This window comes from Symphodus melops (assembly GCF_947650265.1).
Source record: "Symphodus melops genome assembly, chromosome: 2".
In the NCBI taxonomy this organism is placed as follows: domain Eukaryota; kingdom Metazoa; phylum Chordata; class Actinopteri; order Labriformes; family Labridae; genus Symphodus; species Symphodus melops.
The window spans coordinates 27,008,996-27,023,532 of NC_136692.1; the positions used below are offsets into that span (position 1 = coordinate 27,008,996).

Sequence of the window (14,537 nt, forward strand, 5' to 3'; positions counted from 1 at the left end):
CGGCTTCTGGGTTTACCAGGACAGATAAACTCCTCCACCACTTTAAGGTGACGGTTCTTGGAGGAGGACACTGGTACAGCTGTCTTCCTTAATAATGGTGATGTTTTGTCTGTTTGCTCGTCTTTTTGCTATTATCTTTATATTCTAACCTCTCCTTTTTCTGGGAGCTCCTGAGCTCTCTTAGGTTCCTTGGGACTGTTGGTGAGGAAGGCCTGCCCAAACACCCCCCCCACGAGGATGGCCTGCCCAGACCCCCCCCCCCCCCCCCAAACCTATTCTTCTTTCTGCATCTTGTGCCATCTTCAAGCCCAGCACAGTTTAGCAGATGGCTGTTCCGTCATGAGCCCGGGTCTGCTGAAGATTTCTGCCTGTTAAAAGGAAGTTTTTTCTTGCCACGCTATGACGGATTAAGCTGGGCTCTTGTAATATAGCCATAAGTAAGGTCCTTTACCTGCTTTATGTAAACATAACAATGAGCATGGTCTTGTTACCTGCTCTTTTGTTAATGTTAACAGACAAACAGTAAGGTCCTTTACCTGCTCTTGTAAAGTGTCTCGAGATAACGCCTGTCATGAATTGACGCTATATAAATAAAGATTAATTGATTGATTGATTGATGTGGTTTTATATTGTTTGCTTTTTATATATTTTATAATGGACTTCAAATCTGGCAATATGATGATAACTATCAATAATCAAACAGACTTTGCTCATATGTTAAAGCAAGCAAGCAATGTTGAAAGTGTTAGTAAATATAAAGTTTTGCTGACTTTGTTATTGGTACGTTACTCAACTGCTGCTGGGAAATCATGTGTGTGTTTGTGTACAGAGAGAAGCTCAGGGGGGAGCACAGAGGAGACGGAGGTGATGGAGGGGTGCAGAGAGTGGATATAAGGCGGGTGCTGCAGGGTGACACTCTACTTTGTCAGGGGATCAGGATCTGGTAAGAGGATGAGGAGGACGATGCTGTGGCTGCTGGCCTCTCTGGCCTTTGGATCTCTCTCTTCTCTGGCTGATGGAGCTCCACTGTATGTATCAGCTTACTTTGTAATGAATGATGACTAATGAAAAAACGAGTTCTGCAGTGTGTTAGTTTATGCTGCTCCTTGTGTTGCTCACAGTGGCTCCCTGATTCTGAGTGTCTGTTGTGTTTTTGCTTGTTTTACTGTGCTTGTTATCTCAACGGCATTGGAAATTAGAAATGAGTGTCCTTGCCAAAGTAAAAAGTAAAATGCCAATTTCAGTCATTTTCCTTAACCGATAGTTAAACACCTTAACAATCAATAATCGATTAATCATTACAAATTAATGAGCACAAAAGCACACCTTTTTTATTTAAACACTTTGAGTTTATATAACAACGAGGCTCTACTGCCGTTTCTAGACGACTACCAAATGAAACTCTTCTTTAAAATCAACACAAAGTTCTGAATAAAGTTGAAATAAAACCATTTGGGCCTCTTCACAGTGCTCTTCATTATTCTGCTTTGCAGGCAAATTAGCATATTGACACATTCAGGAGTGAGTTGTGAGCCCATAAAGTACTCCTGTAAGACACAGTTGTTTTTATTTAGACAGACGAGCACATCTAAGTGATCAGGGCTGAGTCATGTGCAAAGTCTATTCACAGTAAGTCTGCTGACTGCTTCATTCTCGTCCTTACGGCTTCTTCCTTTTATAGTCTCCGTCGTTTTCTGAGTTACAGAAGTGATGCGTAATCCAAACAGACATTCAGAACCTCTAACCGACATAATCTTGCCCATGTCAATTGTGTTCATGATTTTCAGGGGTCAGGGTCACGTGACGACACGTCCAATATGTGACATGACAACAATGTCCTCCTTTTGGAGGACAATATATTTTCTACTGTTTCAGAGAAGTGAATCAACTTTAAAACTAAAATGTGTAGTTTTCATTTCAAGGGAGGCTTTGCTTTCATTTAAAAACATTCGAAAAATAACAATAAAACAGTCAAATTGATATGATCAGTCATTGGACACAATATCCCAACTTTAATAGTTGAACACATTTAAAGTAGAGACCATGTCACTGATCTAAGAGGGCAAACAGCTAAACGCAGTAATTTTTCATTAATCGTGATATTGATCTGAGGTCATATCAACCAGCACTATAAAAGTGGTCCTCTGCGTGACTGCCGGTCAAACTGTAAACAGCTTGTAGGTTAAGACATTTTCAATCAGTTAAATTCTGAATAGTGATTAATCTTCAATGATTAAAACAAAAAAAAGATTAGAAATTAACATCCCTAATTAAGCTAATACCTTACATAAAGAGAGGTGGAGGTCCAGTTTGTGTCACAAGGGTTAAACTGTAGTCTGAGTTTGCACAGTGATGTAATCCACCAGACATGATGAAAGGTTGTATTGATCCCATGTTGGATCTAAAGCAAGATAATTAATACATCACTAATTATGTGTATAGTCCATGCAGGAGCTCTTCCTCCTCTGTTATTTGATTTATTTTTTCTGCAGTTTGGCTGAATTGAAAGTAACGACACAAGGCCAGTTTATTTAAAGAGCACCATTCATATAAAGAGCCACTCAAAGTTCTTTACACAGTTAAAAACAGCATTAAGCAGAAAGGATGACATTAAAATACAACATATGTGAAATTATAATTCATAAACATCAAACATCACCAACAGTCATCACCACTGCCTAATGTTCTTCTGAGTGGAGACGGACACACACACACACACACACACACACATACACACACACACACACACACACACACACACACACACACACACACACATACGGAAATAAGGGTTTAAAAACACTGCCATGGACCTTGTACCTTGTTGCAGTCACATATTTCTTAAATAAATAATATATGATTCCTTAATCATACAAATTTGATGAAGTTATTGATATCATTATTACATAGCATGAAGAGTTTTTTTCACCATGCTAGCTAACAGTCCTTCTTTCTTTCCTTCTCTGCAGGCATGTGATGTCTGCCCCAAACCTGCTGCGTGTAGGAACAGCAGAAAACATCTTTGTGGAGTGTCAGGACTGCACAGGAGCAGAGATGAATGTGGAAATCAGCGTCATGAACCATCCGACTAAAAACAAAAGGCTGGCACACAAATCTGTAAACCTCAACAGTGGGAATAACTTTCAGGCGCTTGGACAAATTACGGTAAAACAAATGTTACAACTTCATTTTCTGCCAAGACAACAACAAGAGATCCATGAAAGCACATATCCCATCATCGTGTTTATTCATTGTTTTTGCGTCTTCGTGCTGCTTTCAGGTCCCTGTTGGAGACTTCAATCGGGATCCCAACATGAAGCAGTATGTGTACCTGCAGGCTCAGTTCCCTGACCGCCTGCTGGAGAAAGTCGTCCTCGTGTCCTTCCAGTCTGGGTACATCTTCATCCAGACTGACAAGACGCTCTACACCCCCGACAGTAAAGGTACACACTACTGGAAACAGACGTCCCTCTGTGGAAATGTCAGGAACGTTGAAAAAACACACTGAGAGGCAAGAGGGATTACAATAACCGACTAACATACAACAATGAACTGACAAAGAAGGAAAGAAATATAGAGACTACATAGACACGGGGTAATCAGACTTAGGTGAGGACAATCAGTGTTATCAAGACTTAAGGGAAACACTTTGGCCTTGTTGGCATTGGTCCTCCAAATCCAAATTTTTAGCTCGTCCAGATTGTATGTGGTTAGATTTTTTGCCAGTCTGAACACAAAAAGCCGTGAGATCCGATTTTTCAAAATCTGATTCAAACCACTTGAGGAGGTGGTTTCAAATCTGATTCCTACAGATCCGACTCAATCTGAACGTGTCGGTCGCTTCAATGTGTCTCCCGTGTCACTCTCAAAGCGACACCATCGACAATAACAACAATGACGTAGATCCGGCGGGCCGGAAGTTAACTTTAGTCAGTGAAAGAAAACAGCAAGAACCAAAACAAACGTAATAAAACAAGCCAGCGGACAGACTGCTCTGTCAAATTGTTTGCCTCAGAAATAATCACATTTCTCAATCATTAATTTTGCTGTTGTTTTTGCTGGGCAATACCTGTTACCATAGAAACCAATGTGGATCAGATCACGTCAATATGGACAGGCAGATTTGATCTGGTCACTTGCGATTTGACATGCGGACAGTCAGTCAGTTAGATCAGATTCTGATCAGATTTAGGGAAAAATCTGATTTGGGCGGCACACAGCCATAGACGCAAGAATGAAGACGAACCACAAAACACCCAAGACCAGAAAAAACATGAAACACTGAAGACTGAACTGAGAATTACACAAAGGAAATACCATGACAAAATAATACAGGTAACTTAACACCAAACTAGGGAACATAAACACTAGTAAACCAAGCAATAGGGATGAATAAAAAGAATAAGAACAACAGAACTCAAAACTCTGAAATATAAACTAAACGGAACAAAACATGACGGGAAACTTCTTTTTTTACAAGACAAGATAAAATCTAATGAAAATAAGTCACTGAAAGATAGGGTCAATAATTTCCTCCAGAGACACTTTTTAAGATTTTGGTTGAAATTGTCTTTCAGCTCTGATAGACGGAAAAAAGGAATTTAGAAAATCTGTCATCTATAGCAGTTATTAGTCTGTAAAAACCTTGAGCAATGTTTTCCATGAGGTACCAATCTGATGAACCAATCAGGCCTCCCTGTCTCTCTGCTCATTCTCTACCCCTTGCATGCACGAGCCCACATTCAAAACATGTCACCAAGGACAAAGTTTATTCTTTCAGATAAGTTTGTCATTGGCGTTTGTCAGTAAAATAGTCCTGTTTTTAAAAAAAAAAAATTTTTGACATGTGTAATGTTAAAAAAAAAATAGGGGAGACGGAGCGCTTAAGGAATGCTACTTTCAAAATCACGTTAGTTTTTGAAAATTACCTTACATAGTGAAAAATAGATTTAAAAAAACCGTCACACCCTCATTCATCTTTTTTAACCAAAGCACACATCTTATTTCCTGTCTCTTTTAGTTTCTTACAGGATGTTTGCAGTGACGCCCAAAATGGAGCCTGTAGAGAGGGATGATGATACCGCAACTGATGCTTCCATTGCCATTGAGTTTGTGGTATGGTATTTTATTTTTGGACAGCATAAACTTGAATTCAAAAGTAGTCTATCATATCATCAGTAACAGGCATACTGACACTAAACAACCAGCCTTGTGTCTTTGTGAGGTTTGGGCTCCATCTCACTCTAACATTTGACCAATCAAACACTGTGAAACAGAATTACATGTCGCCCTCTACTGGTTGGGGTTTGTCCTTCACTCAGCCTCTCCAGTCAGTGGAAGAAATTTAAGGAATTATTCTTAAAAAAGCCATCTCCTTAATAACCAGGCTCAAAAGAATTATTGCAAGTTACATCAAGGATTTACTTGAATGAATTAATCTGCACATTTAAATGCCTACAATTAATGGTTAACAAATGTTGTTTATTTTTAGACCCCTGAAGGCATCATTTTACCACTTGGTCCATTCGCTCTGAAATCAGGGATCCACTCTGGAGATTACCAGCTGGCAGAAATCGTCAGGTATGTTTACATCTAAATTAACACAATAAATTCTCACATTTGTTGTGCATTTTGTTTTAAAGTGGTTATCCTACATTTCATTATGATTAATAACTACAACAATATTGACTTACCTTGAAACATTATTAGGTTATATTACTTTTTTTTTTTGTCAGGGCAATTAAATTGTGTTTCTAATCCTCTATAAATATATATATAAGTTGCACTTCAGGCTACAAAAAATTCAACACTTTCTGAACTGAGCCGTCTGGAGTTCTAACTTGTGAAACAGATTTAGGTAAACTATTATGACATTTGAAAGGTATGTGAAATGCATGTCTTAAGTTTAAAAATCACTAACGGCCTACATAACAAAGTTCCAACTTTCTTGAGATTTGTTGCTCACATCAAAATAAAAATAATATGGTAATTTAAAAAATCAATGACATTGATTAGGTTTATTATTTGGTTTGTTGTCTTTGTGCTACGATTAACTATCCATGGGGTTTCAATATTTTGCAAACCACATTGTGTTTTGATGTGTATTTTACAAAACTTCCAACATTTGTATGAAATGGTCGTATATGTCTGGTCTGCAGGATCTTAACCAGTGTGCGACCATGCTACACACAAAATACCAGTCTCAGTGTAAAGAAAGCACGATATTTAAGTGTATTCATAGTATGAAATGGCAAATTATATTTTTTTAAAAAACACGTTGAAAAGAAGAATCATTGAAACTGCTGCATTTGTGTTTTAAGAAAAATGGTCACAGTACTTCAGGGGCACCATGGTTGGGAGGGGACGACCCCACCCCCCTTTCCAAACAACAGATGGCATTTACAATTGACCTGAAACAAGCAATTTGGTGTAGTCATTCCACCTTTATGTTTCCTTCATATTTAAAGCCAAATAGTTTTAAGTAACTTATGTTCTTTAGTATTGCATCAGGGGACAGTTAGCATAAAAGCAGACACAGATTCTGCTTGTTACCTGCGTGTTACCTTCAGATTCTTCTGAAGGTAACACGTTAGCATTTGACTAGCAGCCAGAGGTGACTCGGAAATGAATCCCATTGAATGTCCAGTTTAACACCGAGCCGATGGCATTATTCTTTTTGTTGTAACAGATTAAACATCAATGAAAAGTGTAATAGATTTGCGAGGGGCTTGAGGAGTCCCTTGTTAAGGCTAATCATCATTTTTTGACAAATTTCAACATTTTCTGGCCTACTATTTATATTTTATGGCTAACACACAGATCTGAGCTATTAACATGTTATTCTTAATTCAAGTCATTAAGGTTTAATTATTCCTTCAAATCATGTTTTAATTAATTATATCTGTCTAATATATAGTATTATTTAAAATGTAATAATATAATATATTATACCTGGCTTATTATACTATAGTTCTGGTGTTAAATTAAGTCTCCTAATTTTAAAAGTGTTCTTACTTGATTACCAACATATACTGTATGTTCTTGTGTTTGGGTGGCTGTAGTCCAGGACTGTGGAAGGTGGTGGCAAAGTTTCACAGCAACCCACAGCAGAGCTACTCCGCTGAGTTTGAGGTCAAACAATATGGTGAGACCTTCAACTACCTCCTCTGTTATGTTATTATTGAAAGCCCAAACCCTGTACAACAGCTCACCTCTTGAAAGCAGAGAACTGTAATAATGATCATCTCTCGCTTCTTTCTGCTCATGTAAACTTTATTATCCGTGCACTCAGTTTCATTGGTCTGTCTACTCACCATTAGGATTATAGTCAATAGTTTCAGCTGTTAACTTTTCTAACTTGTCTTCCCTCCTGCACTTAATATAGGCATCATTGAAGTTCACTTTATTTTTGTTTACTCATCATCATAATGAATAATTTCAGCTAATAACGTCTGTTCTCAATATTGCACTTTAATATGCATCACTGATTTTTTTTTATCTGTTAACTGCTCAATTACAACTGTCATCACTATTTTTTGTTCATCTACTCCAGCAAAGTATGTTTACATTCAGTTAAACATGACTTACAAATGTCAGAGTTCATTCCTCACTTTTTTGGACTAGTTGGAAGGTTTAAGGCAGTGGTGTCCAAACTTTTTTTCTTGCGGGCCAAAATTGTCGCGTTAGAATCGCTCACGGGCCACAGGGTGTTTTTTTTTTTTATATTGGAAGGAACATTTTGTATTTTGACCTCTTCAAAAAATAATGTAAATACACAATAACTAATTGCAGTGGGAAACTGTTGTGTTCTAATTTTTCTGGAAAGAATAGTCAGGCTTTTATAGGTCTCCCTCGCTAACATGAAAAAGAAAAAAAGAATGAAATATGCCATCTGATGAGGCCTGGGGCCAAAATCTTCTGATTCTTCGATTTGAAGTCAAGGGCCACAAAAAATCCACCCAAGGGCCACAAATGGCCCCCGGGCCGCACTTTGGACACCTCTGGTTTAAGGTATCATTTTTATTCTTAGCTATTACATTTTGTACATTTTTAGTACTTTTCTACTGTATTCCATGTTACATTGTTTTGTTACTGACACTGTGGGTTTGATGTCCTGCTGCTGTAATGCCACAGGGTTTTTTTTCTTTTTCTTGCGGGCCAAAATTGTCGTGTTAGAATCGCTCACCGGGCCACAGGTTTTGTTTTCTAAATAATATTGTAAGCAACTTTTTGTATTTTCACCTCTACAAAAAAACATATATACACAATAAGTAATTACAGTGAGAAATTATTTTGTTCTATTTTTTTTTTTAGGTAGTAAGGATTTGTAGATCAGAATCTAGTGTTCACAAAAGAAACCCTTTAATATAAGGAAATCTTGAAATATTGATTTCCTATTTCCTATTTCCTTATAAGAATCGAGACTGTAATGTGGTTAGTTTGTTTGTAAAAATTATGCATAAGTTCGTTTTCATAGTTAACAAAAAATGTGGAAAATAGTCAAAGCTGTTAAAAAGAGAAGAAACATACATTTACTGAATATTTTCTATTTTAGGAATATATTTCAGCCCTTGCTAAAATTAATTAAAGTATGCCATCTAAATGAGGCTTCGGGCCAAAATCATCTGATTCTTCGATTGAAGTTGGGGGCCTTAAAAAATCCCCTCAAGAGCCGCAAATGCCCCCCAGGCCGCACTTTGGACACCCCGATATACAGCTTTACATACTTTTTATTCTTTATGTTAAATAATGTTACTTATTCAAGTAATAAAAATGTCTAAATGTTTTGATTTTTTACAGTGCTGCCAAGTTTCGAGGTCAAACTGATTCCTGTGAGCTCCTTCTTTTACGTAGACAACCAAGATTTCACCGTCGACATCAAAGCTGCGTATGTAAAAGATTTTCGTTTTTTGGATTTAGACACCAGCTTCCTTTGTTAATTTGAGGAGAAAATAAATGATTGGAAGTTGTTGATCAAATGGGCCTGCATGTCATTTTGACAATCATTTTCAATGTCCCCCTGTTTAAGGTACCTGTTTGGTCAAGAAGTGGATGGGACGGCGTACGTGGTGTTTGGTGTTATGCAAGATGGACAAAAGAGAAGCTTTCCAAGTTCTCTTCAGAGAGTGCCGGTGAGCACACAGCTTCACTTTTCTGCTGTATTTCTGTTTTTTAGTTAGATAGTTCATCACTTATGATACTTCTTACTGCTTGGCTTTATTTTATTATGCAAAATACACTTTACCATGTTTTCCAATAACCGACAGTTGGCCGTAGTCTAATAATAACAAAAATACATTTATTTGTAAAGCGTTTTCAGGTCAAAGTGCTGCACAGAGCATAGAAAATACAGTTTAAAGACATTTCAAATAACTAAAACAAAATTAAACACACACTTGGACTCTTAGGAAAACATACAGATAAATTAGGACTCATACACAACAGTAAACAGTAGATAGGTCTTTGGCTTTGCTTTAAAAGCTTCAACAGAATAAGCCTGCCTCATGTATGTAGATAAACTGTTACACAGCGTTGGTGCACAAAAAGAAAAAGCCCGTTCACCACTTGTCTTCTTTTTGTCTTTTGGGACACTCAGAAGACCCGTCACCTGAGAGTGCAGGGCTTGAGCAGGCACACAGGGGCTCACTAGGTCTGTCAGGTGCAATGGTGAGCTGCCATTTAATATTATATATGCTAGCAGCAATACCTTAAAGTCTGCTCTGGCATGCACAGGGAGCCAATGGAGAGAGTACAGAGACTACACTGGTGTAATATGTTCATGTCTGGAAGCTCCGGTCAGAACACAAGCTGCAGCATTCTCAACCATTTGCAGACTCTGAATACTTTTCTTTGGCAGACCCGGCAGAAGGACTTTACAACCATGTAGCCTAGATGACACAAAGGCATGAATGAGATCTCAGTGTCCTTAAACAACAGTATTGAGCTGATCTTGGATATGTTTCTGAGAAGGAAAAAAGCAACTCTGGTCACCTCCTTTACATGTTAATCCAACGAAAGTGTCTGATCGAAAAAACACACCAAGATTATTGTTTGTATACAAATTACTCAACTATGAGTAAGTCTGAGATGTTCCCTTCATGACATCACAAAGGGAAGTAACCCCCCTCTCAGGTAAGGGACACTCCCATAGCTAGGTGCTTGTTCTGTCTTCTGAGTGTGCCTTCTCACTGTGAACGTTCAAGCCAAAAAGTGATTGCCCACTTTTTCAGTGACTCTGGTTCTGTCAGTATATTTTTTCCATTCAAATCCCTTGATTTTTTACAAAATGATTTTTTTTTTTTTTAAAGAAATTCACACATGGAAACAAGACAGCCAGCTACCCCAATACATGTGACTATAGTAACTATTATTCAAGGAATTACCCATCCCATAATCCATACACACAACATGTAAATATGACATGTAAACATTTTAAACAAGAAACTTTACAGACATGTTTTGGGGACATCTGAGTATTTAAACTGGTTGAAAATGAAAATAATATGTGACCTTTAACAAACATAATATACAGTATTTAAAATCATAAAAAACCTCTGCAGAACTCATGAAGTGACTTGGCATCCCCAAGCAACCACACCAATTTCCATACTTTTTTTTTCATGGATTACATTTTCAAATTTAATGAAGTTCCTCTAATTCTTCACTGCATTTCTGTACTGTATTTAAGATGCATTCCTGTATTTTGTCACATTAGATCCAGAGAGGTAATGGAGTGGTTACTCTGAAGAGAGAGCACATCACACAGACCTTCAACAACATCATGGATCTTGTGGGAAGCTCCATATTTGTAGCAGTCAGCGTGCTAACAGAGAGCGGTGAGACAGAGAGACTGTTTACTACTAATTCAACCTCTTAAGTTTCTAAACAAGTTACTGCATGTAACTTGCAGTAGATGTAAAAGATGCATGTTTTTGTTTGAGTTTCTCAAGCAGCAAGCAAAGTGATGTTCAAAGCATGTTTTGTTATTTATTTGTGTGTCCATGTATTTGTGATTCTTTATAAAATCCCAGGTGGTGAAATGGTGGAGGCAGAGCTGAGAAGTATCCAGATTGTCACGTCACCTTACACCATCAGTTTCAAGAAAACACCCAAGTTTTACAAACCAGGGATGTCCTTTGATGTTTCGGTAAGTTTTTGACAGCTTAAGGGTGATCATTTCTTCCAAAGAGAAAGGTGTTTGGAAAATTTTTTAAAACATTAGAGTACGGGAAAGTCGTATATTATTTCGAGATCCTCTTTTATTATTGGTCACTAACATTATGTGCGCTGTTGGTTCAGTTTGCAGAAAAACAACCTTTAAGCACAAGCTCTACTTGAATAAAAAATAATTCTGATTAATTTAGTTATTTTGTCTATCTTGGGACTGCTGGGACTACGAAGAGACAATAGATAGACTACAAACAGAAACATCCTGTGATCTGCTCCCTGACCACTGAACACTGAGCATTCAGCTTCAACTATGTGTTCAGGGATTCAGATGTTTTCTGATAGTTTAACTGTTTGTATTTCCAATGACAGGTTGAAGTTGTGAATCCTGATGGCACTCCAGCAAGAGGTGTTCCAGTGGTGGTCGATCCAGGCCAGGTGCAGGGCTTCACTGTAGCTAATGGTATGGCACGGCTAACCATCAATACAGAAGCCAGGACCAGCAGACTGCAGATTACTGTAAGTGTTTTTGCCAACCAATACTTAATTTAAAACCTGTTTGTACGAATAATATGCATTTTTCATTCTGTATCTATTTACAGGTGTGTGACGCTGTTGACAGTTTTGGCCCCCTAGTGGCCAAACACAGAATAATGTAGTGTTAAAAATACAGATACTGTAGAATAGCATAAAGCAGATCAAAACAGCTTACTTAAAAAAATTCGTTTTGGCAAAAGATTAAATGCTTATAACTCTAATATGTCTTCCATCGTCACCAAAAAATTCATGCAGAACATATAGCCTAAGCTGAACATATCCATGATTTACAATTTTTGATAGTTCCCCCTTTTGAGAACAGAAAGTTACTACTTCTCAATTACTGCTAGCCATTGCTGCACAGTAGCTCAATTCACCCTCGAAGTTGTTGTGGACCATGCAAACATCTTGGCCATACGAGACTTTAAAGTTCAAAAGCCAACGTCCATCTAAAATGGCAAAGTACTTTCAGTTTCCTGTTTTTTTTCTTTCATCACCAGAAGTACACTGATTTACACAAGTCTTTCTATGGACGCATCATTTGCCATCAAACAGGAAGTCCTTTTTTCACGGGCTTAACATAAGTTGCTCATTCCTGAAACGTCATATATATAACCCTGGAGACAAAGTCGAACATTTAATATGGCCGAGAGAAACTTCACTTCCTTTTCCACTGCTGGAAAGAGACGTGGCTTGTAGCCGAAAACACACTGAAAGGTGTCGTGGATTTTTCTGTTTGAATGAAGATCTGAAAGCAAAGTCTTTTGTCTCTGGGTATTTTATTGCATAGAGTAACTTTCTGCAGAAAGGGGTATCATACAAAGTCACATCAAGTCAGTGCCTCGCATAATCCCGGACAATCCCGTTTGCGCTGAAGCTTTATACTCTTAAACGAGAGTTGTACATTTGCATAAAATGTTTCATTGCATCTCTGTGATTGGTCTTCTATAATATTCTGAGACACCATCCCTGCCTAGTCTGCCCTGCAACAATGACTTCATGTTATCTAAACCAAAAATTGAGTTGTTTCAAGAGAAAAGGACTCAAGATTGTTGAAAACAGGGAGTCGAGGTATGTTGAGAACATGACGTCAAAGTTTGCGCATCTGATGTATCTCACCATGAAGCACCTGTGAAACGGTTACATTTTGTGCAGACAGTATCAAATTATTTTTCTCCACTACAAAGGGCAAGAGACCAGAAGAAAAATACTCAACCTACTCAACCTAGGTGAGGTATCCGGATTCTGACTGGTCAGACGTTCTGACTGATCATTACTGTAAGGATGATGTCCAGAAGACAGATTAACCGTAGCTCCTAACAGCGGGCAAAACTCCTTGCAGCCCCGGTCTGACACCACATCATCTAAGGAAACCATAGATACAGAACACATGATGCAACATAACCTCGGCATCTCTTTGGCCGAGGGAAGTTTTGCAAGATGAATAAAATGAACCATTTTAGAAGAAAAAAAAAACATTTAAAAAAAATGAGGCAAGGCCCCAGTAAATCACCTGTAAAAGCCTCTCAGGAACAACAAACAGTCGATTGGGTGGATAATTGGGTGGCATCCTTGTTAGAATTCATGACCTTCTGCTCTATATCCCAAGTATAAGACCTCACCAAACAAGCTCCAGCTAAAATTGTGGAAGGCTCAACTTCAGATTAATACCTAGCATGAATTCTAGATAAGGCATCAGGCTTAACACTCTTGGAGCCAGGGTGACAAGAAAGAGAACAATGAAAATGGTTGAAAAACGGAGCCCACTTTGCCTGCCTGGAGTTGAGCTGCTTAGCCGTTCTCAGATACTACCGGTTGTTATGATCAGTCCACACCAGAAAAGGTTGCTCCACTCCCTCTAACCAATGTCTCCATTCTTCAAGGGCGACCTTGACAGTGAGCGGTTCCCGATTGCCCACATCATAGTTTCTTTCAGCAGCAGACAACCTCTGAAACAGGAAGGAACAGGGTTTAAGTTTACTGTCAGCTGCTGCTTTCTGGGTTAGCACTGCTCGCACCCCTACGTCTGACACATCTACCTCTACCACAAACTGTCGAAAGGTGAAACGTTCCTTGAGCTTCTGAAACAGTGATATTGTCTGAGTTGCCCACACAACCGTTTGGTGAAAGGTTGGAGGGGAGAGGCAACAGTAGTGAAGTTCTGTGTAAACCTTCTATAAAAGTTTGCAAAGTCCAGAAAATTTTGCAGTTCCTTACCACTAGTGGGAGTGGGCCAATCCTTCACAGCACCAACCTTTTCGGGGTCCATCTCCACCGCCCCAGCACAAACCCAGGAAAGAGACCGTGGTGTGATGAAACTTACACTTTTCGGCCTTGACAAAGAGCTGGTGTTGGAGGAGATGGTGTAGGACCCTCTGAATATGGCGAACATGAGTTTTCTCCTCCGGGGAAAAAAGCTAAATCCTGTCAAGGTACACAAAAACCAACAGATTAAGTATGTCTCTCAGAATGTCATTTATTAGGGTTTGAAAAACTGCAAGGGCTTTGGTGAGTCCAAAGTGGTAAAGGCAGTTTTCCACTCATCCCCTTCCCTTATTCGAACAAGGTGACAGGCATTGCGTAAGTAAGCTGTTCAAAAGCAGTAGAAATGAGGGGAGGAGGGTACCTGTTACAGATGGTGATATCATTCAATCCCCTGCAGTCTATGCATGGTCTTTTTTCTCAACGAAGAAAAAAAAAACAAAAAAAAACCCTGCTCCAGCAGGGCCACCAGACCCCCCAACACACACGCACGCATGCACACACACACACACACACACACACACAAATGTATTAATCAATCCTTAATCACATCAGCTGCTGTTCATAAAGTC

General features: G+C 38.6%; 1 protein-coding gene across 1 annotated transcript in view; it reads left to right on the plus strand.

Annotated features, from left to right (window-relative positions):
• Positions 1-943: 943 nt before the first annotated feature.
• Positions 944-14,537, plus strand: part of LOC306820614 (complement C3-like) — a 36,909-nt gene continuing 23,315 nt past the window's right edge. Inside the window, exons 1-11 of the mRNA XM_079338498.1 lie at positions 944-1,028; positions 2,970-3,165; positions 3,281-3,443; positions 5,021-5,115; positions 5,492-5,580; positions 7,062-7,144; positions 8,800-8,887; positions 9,029-9,131; positions 10,715-10,835; positions 11,031-11,146; positions 11,539-11,685. Of these exons, the coding sequence (XP_079194624.1) occupies positions 952-1,028; positions 2,970-3,165; positions 3,281-3,443; positions 5,021-5,115; positions 5,492-5,580; positions 7,062-7,144; positions 8,800-8,887; positions 9,029-9,131; positions 10,715-10,835; positions 11,031-11,146; positions 11,539-11,685 (1,278 nt within the window). The 5' untranslated portion in view covers positions 944-951. The remainder of the gene's footprint in view (positions 1,029-2,969; positions 3,166-3,280; positions 3,444-5,020; positions 5,116-5,491; positions 5,581-7,061; positions 7,145-8,799; positions 8,888-9,028; positions 9,132-10,714; positions 10,836-11,030; positions 11,147-11,538; positions 11,686-14,537) is intronic.